The sequence below is a fragment of the Acanthopagrus latus genome, chromosome 4 (genome assembly GCF_904848185.1).
Source record: "Acanthopagrus latus isolate v.2019 chromosome 4, fAcaLat1.1, whole genome shotgun sequence".
In the NCBI taxonomy this organism is placed as follows: Eukaryota; Metazoa; Chordata; class Actinopteri; order Spariformes; family Sparidae; genus Acanthopagrus; species Acanthopagrus latus.
The window spans coordinates 35243648-35257959 of record NC_051042.1 but is presented as its reverse complement, the minus strand read 5'-3'; the positions used below and the strand labels follow the sequence as shown (position 1 = coordinate 35257959).

At 44.9% G+C, this 14312-nt stretch overlaps 1 protein-coding gene and 1 long non-coding RNA gene across 3 annotated transcripts; one reads left to right on the top strand and one right to left on the bottom strand.

The window, feature by feature from the left end:
- Positions 1-4112: 4112 nt before the first annotated feature.
- Positions 4113-14176, top strand: gpatch1 (G patch domain containing 1). Of its 2 annotated transcripts, none has more exons than XM_037094964.1 (20): positions 4113-4269; positions 4943-5077; positions 5291-5376; positions 5989-6149; positions 6422-6519; positions 6857-6915; positions 7006-7257; positions 7353-7503; positions 7950-8029; positions 8107-8323; positions 9783-10079; positions 10370-10548; positions 10822-10949; positions 11328-11416; positions 11699-11898; positions 11982-12282; positions 12425-12517; positions 12666-12781; positions 12860-12999; positions 14004-14176. In XM_037094964.1, the coding sequence occupies exons 1-20, from the start codon at positions 4200-4202 to the stop codon at positions 14035-14037; spliced, it is 2886 nt and encodes a 961-aa protein (XP_036950859.1). In that variant the 5' UTR covers positions 4113-4199; the 3' UTR covers positions 14038-14176. The 2 variants fall into 2 exon arrangements, with proteins under 2 accessions (XP_036950859.1, XP_036950860.1); XM_037094965.1 differs by having other exon boundaries at positions 4129-4269; positions 12863-12999.
- Positions 7360-11346, bottom strand: LOC119017859. The gene is made up of 2 exons (XR_005074586.1): positions 11256-11346; positions 7360-7522 (listed from the first exon to the last, which is right to left on the bottom strand). It is a non-coding gene; the product is annotated as an uncharacterized LOC119017859 (long non-coding RNA).
- Positions 14177-14312: the final 136 nt, after the last annotated feature.

Sequence of the window (14312 nt, the reverse complement as noted above, 5' to 3'; positions counted from 1 at the left end):
CTCCTTCCCTGTCACCTCCTTCTCTCTCCGTCCTCTCCATCTCCTCCTTTCCTTTCCTCAGTTCACCCTCTTTTATTCAGCTCTTTATCCCCTTCTCCACACTCTTCTCCTTCTCTTCTTCGTCTTCACACACACACACACACACACACACACACACACACACACACACTCTTGCACAGTGTTGCCTCATGCAGCAGACCTGCAGAGGGAGATCAGAAGCAGCTCTAACTGCTTTAGTCATGAGTTTCTCTCCAGCAGCTGAACGTTGGTGTCTTTAATATTTCAGCGGCTGCTGCCGGCTCGGCGTTATCGCACCATGATGACATTTAGAGGCGAGGAGGTGTAACACTGCTCCGACACAACCTGAGGACACGAACAGCAGCAGCAGAAGAAGAACTCACATCCTTCACTGCAGCAGGATGTTGTTAAAGTTCAGGTCGGGTTAGAGGAAAGTGAACATGTGTTTACTGCTTCCATCGCCGTTCATTAAGGCTTCGTTACGTTCATCAGCCCGCTGCCTCGCCCACGTCTGAACACACTGACACCTTCTCCTTCTGATGAAGCGTGGCTTGCTTTTCTCAACATCACATACAGATGATTTTTTAAATTTCCTTTAAGAAAAATGAAGGATTTATGAAACTTTTTGCAGGTTTCTGAGGGCAGATGATGAGTTGTGTCTGATGAGCCTGTGAACTGTTCCACTGATGTCTGTTTGTGTCTCTTCACACTGATGAATATTTGTAACAAGAAAGAAACATGTTATTTTACATTTTAATCCAAATCTTGATGTTTTTTCAGCCTGAACCTAATCAGAGCATTGACACAGAGTTGTGAAGAGAGAGAAAACAGTTTCGACTCATCTGATGTTTTACAGAAACGAGTCTTGTCAAAGTTTATCCAGGTGATTGTTTTGGTGGTGGGATGTGGTCAACACAGAGGCCACGTGAGCAGGTGCAGCGACTGTTTGCTCCTCCAGTTCATGTCTCCTGTCTGTGTCCTCTGAGTCTCTGTGTGACTTCTCCTCTCTACACCTGAACTTTCTCCTCCTGATTGGTGGGAGAAGTCTGCGGTGCACAGGGTGAACAGGAAGAGTCCAGGACTGTTCCCTGTGGGTCACCGTACTGCAGACCACTGTGTCCGAAACACTGTCCAGAGTCTTCACACGCTGTGGCCGGTTACTGAGCTCGTCCAGGATCCGGGACATGAGGTGCTGGTCCACAGCCGTGAGCTGCTTCACACATGAGATCACAGCATCATAATCCACCTGATACACAGGAGAGCAGCTGGTCAACACAACAACATCCTCCTCACCACAACCAACGATGCCATCAGATCAGACGTGTTCACTCACTGCTAGTTATCCCGTCACCAAGGTGCAGAACAGAACCTGTCAGAACCTGTCAGAACCCAGAGGCTGATCACCACCAGCCCTGTGGAGACTCCTCTGTCAGTGTACGTCTCACTGAGTCTGTGAACATGTGCATCATGTCTGCAGGTTCTGATCTCAGTTCTGACTCAGAGAATCCAGCACCAAATGTTTTAAAGTGTCTGAACATCCTCCGTCAGCTGGAGCCTCCACCCGACCTCCTGTGGAGCTGCAGGCGGCTGGAGTCTGTAGGTGGACTCCAGTCTTCAGACGACGACTTTAAAATCACTTTTATCTTTTATTCCTTTTCTGCTCTCAGATGACTGATCTGCTGTTAAACACAGTTCAGTATTGAGCTGTAGAATCATGTTCAACATCTGATGGATCGTGTGTTCATGATCCATCCATCTTATTTCAGCCTCTTGAATGTGACACTTTGATTCATAATAAACTGGTTGATCCATTCTTCATAACAACAAAGATCTTCCAACCACGAACACTGAAATTCTGCTCACTTCATGAAACTGTCGTTCTGGACCTGAACACTCGGTCCGCCTCTGCACAGAACACCACATCGATTCTCTCAGTTCAAACCAGACACAAACTCTCAGAGTCGTGGAGCTGAGCAGACGTGTTGGTGTGCAGACTAACAGTGAGTTTCTAACCCTCACCTTCGGGTTCACCAGCTCAACTTTAACCCTGTGAAGTGTGAGCAGAGAGCGACACCTGGTGGCCACCAGCAGGAGCGTTTCAACAGTCACGTTCAGAATCTCTCGGAGCCGACAGTGTCCACAGAAACACTTCACTGCACGTCAGGTAGAAAAGAAACAGCTGAACACAGTGAGCCGAGGCACTGCACACAATATGATGTCAAAGACATCAGAGCAGATTTACAAATATAATACAAATATATAACTAAACAACTGTATCACAGAAACATTCAAAATGCAGACGTCTGCTGAGAGACCATGACGATGGAGAGACGCTCACTGAACATCTCGACAGTCAAAGACTTCAAGCCTCACTGAGCTGACGAGAGGAGACCAGAGCTGCTGCAGCTGGTGTGTTCAGGTCCACAGAACATCAGCACACAGATGTCACATCCACAATCACCTGCTGGACTCAGTCAGTGCTTCTCTGTCATATCACATCATTTATGTTCATGTGTTATTATTTTTGTTAACATAAATATCAAACACATGAGCAAAAGATAAAACATTAAAAAGTCTGTGTGAGGTTGAGCTTTTCTGAGAACTTAAACCAAAAGATTACAAACGGTGACGAACAAACAATCGAATCCATCAACACATTTAAACACTGAGACCTGCTGCAGACACGACGACTGTCACTGACAAACCCACAGTGTTGGTTTGTTAAAATAACTGAACACACACAGCTGATGTTCTCACAGCTGATGTTCTCCTCACAGCTGATGTTCTCACAGCTGATGTTCTCACAGCTGATGTTCTCCTCACAGCTGATGTCTCCTCACAGCTGATGTCTCCTCACAGCTGATGTTCTCACAGCTGATGTTCTCACAGCTGATGTTCTCACAGCTGATGTTCTCCTCACAGCTGATGTTCTCCTCACAGCTGATGTTCTCCTCACAGCTGATGTTCTCCTCACAGCTGATGTTCTCCTCACAGCTGATGTTCTCACAGCTGATGTTCTCCTCACAGCTGATGTTCTCCTCACAGCTGATGTTCTCACAGCTGATGTTCTCCTCACAGCTGATGTTCTCCTCACAGCTGATGTTCTCACAGCTGATGTTCTCCTCACAGCTGATGTTTCCTCACAGTTGATGAGTTTATGTGTGTTACTTTCATCTTGTCTCTGCAGCAGCTTGCTCTCCACCTGCAGGGCCTGAATCAAGAGCCTGGATGCCTTCTGTCCTCTTTACTAAATATGTTCTGGCTCTTGTGGCTCGGTCCTGGTTCTGTTGGACCTATGATCTGGTTATTTCTTGACTTGATACCAGCTATCTTCTGGCTCTGAAAGAATGCTTCAGCTCTGTTCCTGCTCTTTGACAGGCTGTCTTCACCGGCTCCACACTGACACTGTCTTGTCTCCGTCCAGGAAAACACGTATTACACCCTCAAACTGACCCTGGCTCCCCGACCCGAGCCCCGTCCAGATCTTCACGGGTCCAGTTAGTTTAAACCCCTGAAGTCTAGCAGCTCGGTCGTGTTACAACGAGCAGGGAGGCTCTGTGTTTTCTGGGTTGTCGAGGGGGTCTCAGATTTGGATCTGAGCAGAGCGTCAGCTTTCTGCTGAGCCAGGCATTTGGTTTGTGTTGAGCAGCACCAGGTTTTATAGATCACAGAGGGGTCAAAGAAAACAGATGACAAACTGCTGCGTGCTTTGGATGGACATCCGATATCTGACGCCTCTGATCCTCTGAGGCTGTGCTCTGCTTTATACACTTCTTCAACAGCTGAATCCATCCATCCATCTATCTGTCCATCCGTCCGTCCATCTGTCTATCTATCTGTCTGTCTGTCTACAGGAGTGTGATGGTGTGTTCGCTGTCTTGTGTTAGTGTTGGAGCACAGAGCTCTGTGAAGAGGCGTTCATGTGCAGGGTTTGGCGGCGCTGCAGTGGTTTTCTCTGCCTGTTTCCAGATGCTGGATGTTGGAGTCTTTCACTTTCACCAAAGTAATTTTTCAACACAATATCTTTACTTTTACTCAAATAGGCCATCAGTCTCTGCTCGTAATAACCTGTCCACCACAAGGTGTCGCCAACTCATCGATTATTACCAGCCTACAGGGAATCACTTCGCCTTCGGCCTTGAAGTTTGTTCCTCTGCGCCTCCCGTACTGGCAGTGAAAACATGGCGTCCGACAGTGACAGCGACGAGGATTTCGTGACTTACGGGACTCCGCTGGAGCCTCTGGAAGAAGGTAGACTCACATTTTAAACCGGCGACAGTCCGTCTGTTTGTCCTTTGACACTGTCAGGTGGTTTTATGTTGTGAAAAAGGAGCCACGAAGTTTCCAGCGGGAACCTTAGGATGCTAAGCTAACGAGAAGCTAGCTAACAACAAGCTTCTGGCTGTTAGCTTAGCCCCCTGGTTCGTAATCCAGACTTCATTCAGATATCTGTGAGTTTTAAACTGTCCTGCTTATCGGCTGAAGGAAGTTTTTCAGCGGACTGTCAGTGAAATAATTTTTACCCTCCAGCTGTGAATTCGGCCCACAAGTTGTTCTCAAATCAGCAAATAATTTCATTCAAACTTCAAGATTTTTATTGTTCTTCTTAACTGTTCACTTGCCTCTGCTTGAAAAAACCCTCTTTCCACATTTTTACTCCTCTGCTGTTGATTCTTGACTTGGAAATGAAATATGAAGAAAAAATGCAGCACTCAAATGAGAAGGAACCGTCTGTCATATTAAAAACTACCAGTTCTGATGTAGAGTAGACTTTACAACAAAGATCTCAACAGGATAGTAAGTGAATACAACTACTGTGACAATGGAACTGAAGCACCTGAATCTTCTCTGCAGCCTCATACATAATGTATTGTGTAATAACTTGTGTGTGTGTGTGTGTGTGTGTGTGTGTGTGTGTGTGTAGACGAGCCGTTGAAGAAGCCCGTCCCGCTGCACGAGCAGACGGTGAAGGATGAGAAGGGACGGTACCAGAGGTTCCATGGGGCGTTCACTGGAGGCTTTTCAGCCGGTTATTTCAACACTGTCGGCACTAAAGAAGGTCAGAGCTGCTGCATCACAGCACCTGTTCACCTGTTCACCTGCTCTGACTGAAGGGAGCCAGTCAGTTTGTGAGCAAAGTGGTGATCCAGATCATATCATGTTTCAGCTATTATCTCTTGTGCTTGTTCGTCTGAGACCCTCATTTAATTCCAGGTGTGTGGTGTCAGTGTCAGTGACTTATCACCATGTGGTTGTTGTGTTGTGACTTCAGGCTGGGCTCCGTCAACCTTTGTGTCTTCACGGCAACAGAAATCTGAGCAGCGTCATGCCAGACCAGAAGATTTTATGGACGAGGAGGTAGAGAAGTGTTTCCACTCACCATCTATTTGTGTTTTTGATCACTGATTACTATATTTCACTTACATGAGAGTCAGATAAAATAAAAAGAAAACCTTAGAGCTTTCTGTCAGCTACATCTCGACTCCCGAATCAGAGCTGCTCACTCATCCAGCTGCCATCTTTGTTTGTTTGGGTCCAGAAATGGAAATCCACCATAACACAAGTTCTGTCTCTTCTCCACTGAACAGCAGAGACCAGAGTATTTGTTAAAGGATGGAAATGTCTTAAAAAATGCAGCTGATTTAGTTGAATGACCTGATGTATTTTGACTTTCCAAGTTCTGTGACTCTTTATTTATCTGAGAGCTGCAACAATTAATCAATTAACTGTTTGGTTATCAAATGTAAAGTGTGAGGAGAGGATGAACTGCAGCCCAGCGGTCCTGAGTGGACAAAGTCTGTCTGATCTGACAGGTGGTTTTGTGGAGAGCCTCAAAATAAGAAATGAACATCATAATGTGCTTTGATCACTATAATTGAAGTGTGGATTTATTAGTGAGAGAAGAAATCTGTACTGTATTTTGTTGATGTAGGTGTAGAGTTGACTGTCGATGTTGTTGCTGTGTGTCAGGACTTCAGCGAGCACGGCATCGCTCCGAAAGAGATCCGCACTAGTCGGGAGTTCTCGTCCGGTCGCAGAGACGAGGTCAGAGAGAAGGCGAGGGCGGTCAGCGCTCAGGCCGCCCTGATCCCCGGAGACACTCTGCTGGAGGAGCTGATCACACCTGCCAGGTAACTGCTGACATCCTCACGCTGCAGCCAGGACAAAGCTATATGGTGTCTGCATTCGAAAGTATCAAAGGTAGCAGAGCTACCAAATAACTGATCTACAGTCAGACTTGATAGATGTCAGCGTTATCACACATCTGTTGTTGTGTTTAAATGACTTGAGAGGTGTTTCAGGAAATCTGAGAGAAACAGTGAGATGATAGAAAACATGTGACCTTTATTGAAATCTGTATTTCCTCTTGTGTATTCTGAGGTGTGTTGGTTTTGTCCGTCAGCTTGTCCATTGGGGTGGAGCTGCTGAAGAGGATGGGGTGGAAAGAGGGTCAGGGTGTCGGGCCGCGTGTGAAGAGGAAAGCTGGCCGACAGCAGACAGGTACGACAAGTTTTTACTTTTAGTTATTTTTGTTTTCCAAATATTCACCAAAGAAACATCACAAAAAATCATTTCCTCACCAAAATACAAAGAAATGTGGTTTAGGCTCTGTCGCAGTCCTTCTGAATGAATCCTTTGCGATTCTGTGGTCTTGAATTAAAGGGAAATGAAAGTGTTTTAGCCGATCTGCTTTCAGCTTTATGTGAGAATGTGTTGATGTGATTTGTCGATGATGAAGGTGCTCTCCTCTCTGTTTATCTGTTTAAACTATATCTTTGTCCCTGTGTTGTGATTCATATCGTGAGGCCTGTCTGTGTGCTTTTTCTCCTCCCACCAGACGGAGGCGGCAGAGTTTACGGCTGTATGCGACCCCCTGCTGGATCGGAGCACTCAGAGGTGAGATGCTACCTCAGAACTGATCCTCAGAGCTGCTTCAGAAGAAGATTAATATTCATATTCCTTCCTCTCTCTCTCTCTGTCCGGCAGGAGGAGGAGGAGGATGATGAAGAGTTTGCTCCAGAGAACGTGACCTTTGCCCCGAAGGACGTGACTCCGGTGGACTTCACCCCAAAGGTGGGGGTCAAAGGTCTGGGGTACCGTGGTCTGGACCCGGGCCTGGCACTGCTGGGCGGAGGAGCAGCTGAACACATCGACCTGTTCAGGCCGCAGTCTGAGACGAGGAGTCGACTGTTTGGAGACACACGGGGAGGAGCACGGAGAGGAGGCGTGGCCGGACAGGTGAGACCTCTGAAGGCTCGATCATCGCTTAACAGATGTGTAAAAAACTTGTTGGCTTGTTGTAACTGTTGTTGCTGGTGACCTTTGACCTGCAGGCGTTCGGGGTGGGCGCCCTGGAGGATGATGACGATGAAGAAGTTTACCACAGAGACTCCATGTCCAGATACGACACGGTTCTGGGAGGAGAGGAGCCGGGCGACGGCCTGTATGGCTGGACGGCACCACAGCAGTACACCAAGAAGAAAGGTCAGAAGAACCGGGACCACTGAGAGAACAACAAGAAAAGATACGAGAATGTCTACATAGTTATTTAAAAAGTGAAGGACGACTCGTAAACCAACCTGACTTTGTTGATTTTCACTTTCATTATTAATATATTTAAACTTCAGGAAGCTCTGACTGAAGATCTGACTGAAATTAGGGATAAAAGTTTTACATAATCAGTTAAAACTTTAACTAAAGTTTCTGTTCTCACTCTCAGTTTAGCATGCGAGTCCAGGCTGATGTGATGTCATCAGTCCTGCAGGTGTTTGTTCATGATCCAAAGTATTGGACATATTAACGTGTTGATCTGATGATGCTGCTGGATGAGACGTCAGGATCACCTGAGTTATTACAGGTCATCCTCAGGTGAACATGAATGAACCACATTTAATCAGAGTTAAACTTTGGTAACTCTCTCTTGTTCACAGACAAAAGCAAAGATGCGTCGTATCTTGGGAAAATCCTGGAGGGATTCACTTTGGCCCAAAAACCAGCTGAGGATAAAACAGTGAGCATCTTCAACCCTGAGCTGATCGATCGCTGAATGTTTCTGAAACTTCTAATCGTTTAATTCTCCGTCTGTAGATCTTCCCTCCGCCTTCTCTGCCCAGAGACTATCGTCCGGTCCATCGCTTCAATTCATCAGTCGATGTTTCACATCTTTCCGGGGTCAGTCCTGCATTGGCTGAAGCTCTGAGGGTCTCCAGGGGCCACATGGTCAAAGAGGAGCCTCAAGAGGGGGGACGGCACCAGCTGGACTCTGGCCAGCGGAGGGCGCTGCTGGGAGAAGACACGCTGCAGGGTAGAACAATCATCCTCAGTTAGCAACAGTGTGAAGTCCTGCTGAGGGTTCGTCAGAGACGCCATGAGAACAAACTATGATTCTGACTTCTGAATCTCTCAGAATAAGTTTATTAATTAATGTTATTTATATCATTTATATACATTTTAACGTTTAACATTACAGTAAATACAGTATATAAATATAGTATATGGAAAAATATACCTGAAATGTTTTTTTAACCATTTTCTGATATTTGGAGGCTTGTTGATACAACTGCTGCACAGTTAAACCATCACACCCAGATTTGAGCAACCGAACTTTAGAAAAAAAGGTACGGAGACATGACATGGTCAAAAAAAAATCAATTGTGGCCACAATATAGCTATAATATGCAAACGAAATACTAAATTGTGGCCGCAAAATACTAATTTGTGGCCACAAAGTGGTATAATGTGCACAAGAAATACTAATTAATAATAAAAATATAATTCCTGGGCAGCTGGGTAAGCAAATCAAGCGCACCTTCTATAGAAACTGCAACAACCTACATGATGTCCTACAGGTGAGTGTCTGATCTTATTCTGTTCTCGTTAATATCTTGTTATCCCACATTTAGGCAGTTATTTAATTAGGCCTATAATATAGTGAACTTTTAATCTCCTGTGATTTTATTGAAGGACAAATGTCCAGAGAACACTACAGACAGCTTCAGTAGTTCAGTCAGAGCAACAACAACCTGCAAATCTGTACAAACAAGATTCTGATCACTGATAGACTATAGGTTCCCTTGGCAACGCGATACACACAGTGAGCACTACTGTAACTGCAGGGCTGCATTCAGTGGCGTCATTAAACACTGTATGTATGTATGTATTCCTTCAGCTGAGAGTCTGACACACATGATGCTACTTTCACAGGAGACGATCAGTGAAAGGCACTGTTTACATGTAGGATAACACGATACCGACAAGAACAGAATAAGATAAGACACTCACCTGAGGGACATCACGCAGGCTATTGCAGTTTCTAGAGAAGGTGCGCTCGATTTGCTTACCGAGTTGTCCAGGAATGATATCAGTATTATTAATTAGTATTTCGGGCTCACATTACACTTGTTTCATGGCCACGAATTAGTATTTTGTGGACACAATTTACTATTTCATACACATGTTACAGCTATATATTGTGGCCAGTTTTTTTTTTTTGTCCATGTCATTACTGGGGTTCCATAAAAAGGTATTTAAGAAAAAACATTTTTTTTTCCAAGAGCTGCAAAGAAAAACAAATGAATTGATGAGTTGTCAACTGTTGAATTATTGCCAACTGTTTTGATAATTGATTGATCTGTTTTAGTGATGTCAGCTTCTTTAATGTGATTATTTTCTTTTTGACATTTGAGACTAAACACTGATCATTTATTTGATCTGAAGATCGACAGAAAACTGACTCTGTTGTTGTTGTCCTGAATATGGATCAGGTCCCAGTTCAGTCATGGAGCTGCTGAGGCCTGAAGACCGAGACCGACTGCTCAACCTCCGCAACTCCTCCAGCGTGCCCTCCGCAAGAACAGCCACCACAGACTCCCATGGTGCCTTGCGGTCAGCAGGGTCCTCGGCTGCAGGCGGTGTGGCCTCCTCTGGCCTCCAGCAGGAGGCGCTGGCTGCGTGGAGAGGAGTCCAGACGTCCACACAGACCTTCAGACCGTTTGAGCAGAACCCCAGCAAACAGGCACGCTATGAGCTGTACCTGAACCGCCTGAAGCAGGGAGACAAAGGTAGGAACTACATGTCCCATCATGCACTGCAGGAGCATCTGTCTGCAGTCTCACCTTTTTTAAAGGAAACTGAACACTGAACAAAGAAGAGATTTTGTCTTTTTCTGTCCCGCTTTCTCTACTTACAAACTCAAAACACTAGTTTTGCTTTAAAGGTTTTGAGACAAAATGAGTAACTTGTTTCCTCAAATATAAATCATATATCAATTAAGATCAAATACAGGCATTTAATCCGAGCTGGATCCGGTCAGATGTCGGGTGTAAACCTCGTCCCTGTCTGTGTGTCTCAGACGCTCTGGAGCAGAGTTTGGACCCGGCGCTGACGGAGTGGGAGCGCAGCAGAGAGAGGGAGGAGTTTGTCCGAGCCTCCATCCTGTACAGGCCCTCCTCCTCCTCGCTCTCCTCCCGCTTCACCAGAGCTAAAGACCAGGAGGATGAGGACAGCGTGGAGGTCAACCGGGATGAGGAGGTAGGAGCTCACTGTTTGTTTGATGACCTGAATGTACTCTCAGCAGCTGTAGTGTTTCATTCAGTGGTTTATTACATCAGAAGTTATTTGTTCCGTATCGACTTTGAAGTGTTCTGTCTTCGTCTGAAACCCACTGAACCTGTTTTCATTGAAATAATGTTTTTAATTGAAAAGTTTCAGCCCAAAGTAAACTCAAACTAGAAATTAACTAGAAGATGAAAAAGTTTAGTTGTAAATCTGAGTTGTTGTTGTTGTTGCTGTTGCTGTTGTCAGGGCGACGTGGACGATAAACAGGCCGCAGCATCAATGAAGATGTTTGGAAAACTGACCAGAGAAATGTTTGAGTGGCACCCTGAGAAACTGCTCTGCAAGAGGTTCAACGTGCCCGACCCTTACCCCGGGTACACACACACACACACACACACACACACACACACACACACACACACACACACACACACACACACATTGTCATTTAACTTTCTGATCATTATTTGATGTCCAGACAAATACAAGTATCTGTTTAGCTGTAATAATAAGCTGAAATATTAATTTATTTACACATTCAAGAGTTATTTGTTTTTTCTACCTCGTAACTGAATAAAGGAAGTGGAGTAAAAAGTATAGTATTAACATGACATGAGGGAGTAGAAATCTGAAATATTGTAAGATACAAGAACTCAAGTAACTAGTAACTAAAACTGTACCTGAGTAAATGTATTGAGTTAGTCTCCAGCACTGAATGTTTCCTGTCTGTCTGACCGTTGTGGGTGCGACAGGTCCGGTCTGGTCGGTCTGCCGAAGGTGAAGAGAGACAAGTTTTCAGTCTTTAACTTCCTGACTGTGACTGAGAGCAGAGACACAGCAGGTGAGTTCCTTCACTTCCTGGTTTCTACACACAGGTTTGTGTTTGTTACTGGTTCAGATGCACCTGTTGTGTTGAGTGGAAGACGAGTTGAACATCTTTCTCCATTTTTCAGTTTTTCTGAACATTTTCTGAAATATTCTTGTTCTGTTAATGTCAGTTTCTTGTTTTGATTTCTCATTATTCCAACATCTGAGTGTGAAATGATTATCTATTACATTACCCTCCTCCTCCTCCTCCTCCTCCTCCTCCTCCTCCTCCTCCTCCTCCTCCTCCTCTCCTCAGCTCCACCAAAGCCTCCTGAGCCTGGGAAAAGGTCTCGATGGGACGTTTCAGACCAGAAGGAGGAGAAGAAGAATGACCCTCTGAGCGAGCTGCTTAGTGCTGCACGAAACCAAACTGAGATCAAATTGGAACAAACGTCCACACCTGCTCCACCTGCCTCCACCAGCACCAGCAGTCGGACTACAGACAGGACGGAGGAGGTGCGTCAAAACTGGAAAAGGTTTATCTGCTGGAGAGCAGGAACGTGATCATAAAAATATGAACTTGTGTTCTCTTCATGCAGAAGTCAGTGGATCAGCAGAGCTCAGAGAAGAAGAAAGGTGATGGAGAAGAAGAGGAGGAGGAGGAGGAGGAGAACAGGCCTCCCATGGACCTGTTCAAAGCCATCTTCGCTGGCTCCTCTGATGAGAAGTCCTCGTCTTCATCAGAGGGAGAGAGCGGCGATGAGGACGATGTAACAAAGGAGGACGAGGGCAGAGTGGAGCCTCTGAACCTCTTCAACATACCTGCCAGCGCCTCCTCCGTCACCTCCTCCGTCACCTCCTCCGTCACCTCCTCCACCATCACATCCAGCCAGCAGACAGGTGAAAAAAAATCCCAGAACCAAAAATCATTTAGTCCATATTTGGATCTGTTCACAGATGTCACGTGATGACGACGGAGGATTTCTGTAGCCATGTTTGATTTAAACGTCTGATGGTGTTTGTTGTCTGGTTCTTTTTAAAGCCACGGTTCCATCTCAGAAATCGACACATGAAGAGGAGGAGTTCGGTCCGAAGCTGCCGCCTCCTTCTGCTGCTCGACTATCAAAAGAGAATGGTCCGTTTATAAAGACACAAGAATCAGTACAACTATAACAGACAAATAATAATTAAAATATTTTGTAGCCCAGATTTTAAAGTTTGAATACAAATAAAGTTTTACTTGTCAGAAGTGGACTTTACTCTGTCTGTTGTTCCCTGTTCAGCCAGAGGAGGCGCCACCTCCATCCACCCCCCTGCTGAGGAGGAGAAACCAAGGAACAAGAGCAGAGAGAAGAAACACAAGAACAAGAAGCAGCACAAACACAAGAAGGAGAAGAAGGTAGGAAAAGAAGAGACACAATGGCTCCTTCTCCTGTTTGGTTCTTCTTCTCTGACTTCATGCTCATTTGTTCCCCAGAAGAAGAAGCATAAGAAGCACAAACAGAAAGGGAAGGAGCAGAAGAAGAGGAGTAAGAAGGAGGCGTCAGACAGCAGCTCAGAGGACAGTGATGAGGATGCCGAGGGAGACGCTGTGTCCACAGAGGAGCTGCTCAGAAGGTCAGAGGTCACTTCAGTCAGTGTTTCATGTGTCAGAGAGTGAAGCCCGTCACACAGAACCAACACAGCATCTTTATGTTAGTTTATGCCTCATTCTTCTTCATGATGTCATTGTTTCTTTATTTTTTCTTTGAAAATATTTTTACAAACTTTAAAGTCTTAATAAAATAATTGAGACTGTTTGGATGCTTCAGTGCAGTCGATCACATGGAAACCGGTTTAATTTTACAGTACTGAGTCTGAACACGCAGCAGAACTTTACCTCCAAAATATGAAATGAATGGAATTAAATGATGAAATGTGTGGTCGAGTTGTAAACAAGATAGAAATCTGATCAAACATGGGGCTCCACCAGTTTAGATAATTTAAATGTTTTTACTTTTACTGTATGTCTTATAAATTGTATTTATTGGCTCATGTAAAGCCCAAGTCTGTCTCTGTCTTTATGGCTAACATGTCTCTGTCTTTATGGCTAACATGTCTCTGTCTTTATGGCTAACATGTCTCTGTCTTTATGGCTAACATGTCTCTATCTTTATGGCTAACATGTCTCTGTCTTTATGGCTAACATGTCTCTGTCTTTATGGCTAACATGTCTCTATCTTTATGGCTAACATGTCTCTGTCTTTATGGCTAACATGTCTCTGTCTTTATGGCTAACATGTCTCTGTCTTTATGGCTAACATGTCTCTATCTTTATGGCTAACATGTCTCTGTCTTTATGGCTAACATGTCTCTGTCTTTATGGCTAACATGCCTCTGTCTTTATGGCTAACATGCCTCTGTCTTTATGGCTAACATGTCTCTGTCTTTATGGCTAACATGTCTCTGTCTTTATGGCTAACATGTCTCTATCTTTATGGCTAACATGTCTCTATCTTTATGGCTAACATGTCTCTGTCTTTATGGCTAACATGTCTCTATCTTTATGGCTAACATGTCTCTGTCTTTATGGCTAACATGTCTCTGTCTTTATGGCTAACATGTCTGTCGTCTCCTTCCAGGTTGAAATCTGTCCGGTCACATCAGAGCTGGTGAAGCAGCAGGACGTGTCCTCTGTGAGGACGACTGACCCGGACAGGGCTGATCTGTCTTCTCTACACTCAGTTGATTTTACTCAACACAGCATCTGTTGCTCTTGTTTTGAATAATAAAAGCTTTTGTCATTTGACTGTAATATATTGTGTTGTTATTGATGTATTTCACAGATGTGTTGGTCAGTTTAATGAAAGAAGGTGGGGAGCAGACAGGAAACAAAGACAGCGAGAATAAGAAAGTTACAACTTGTTTTGTGGGTCACGAACCTTCAGGCG

What these genes read in the sequence shown, in the direction of transcription:
- gpatch1 (XM_037094964.1), top strand. Translation starts at nt 4,200, where the DNA reads ATGGCGTCCGACAGTGACAGCGACGAGGATTTCGTGACTTACGGGACT. An exon ending in CTGGATCGGAGCACTCAGAG is followed by an intron (nt 6,916 to 7,005) that starts GTGAGATGCTAC and finishes TCTGTCCGGCAG; the next exon opens with GAGGAGGAGGAGGATGATGA. An exon ending in GAGGAGGCGTGGCCGGACAG is followed by an intron (nt 7,258 to 7,352) that starts GTGAGACCTCTG and finishes TTTGACCTGCAG; the next exon opens with GCGTTCGGGGTGGGCGCCCT.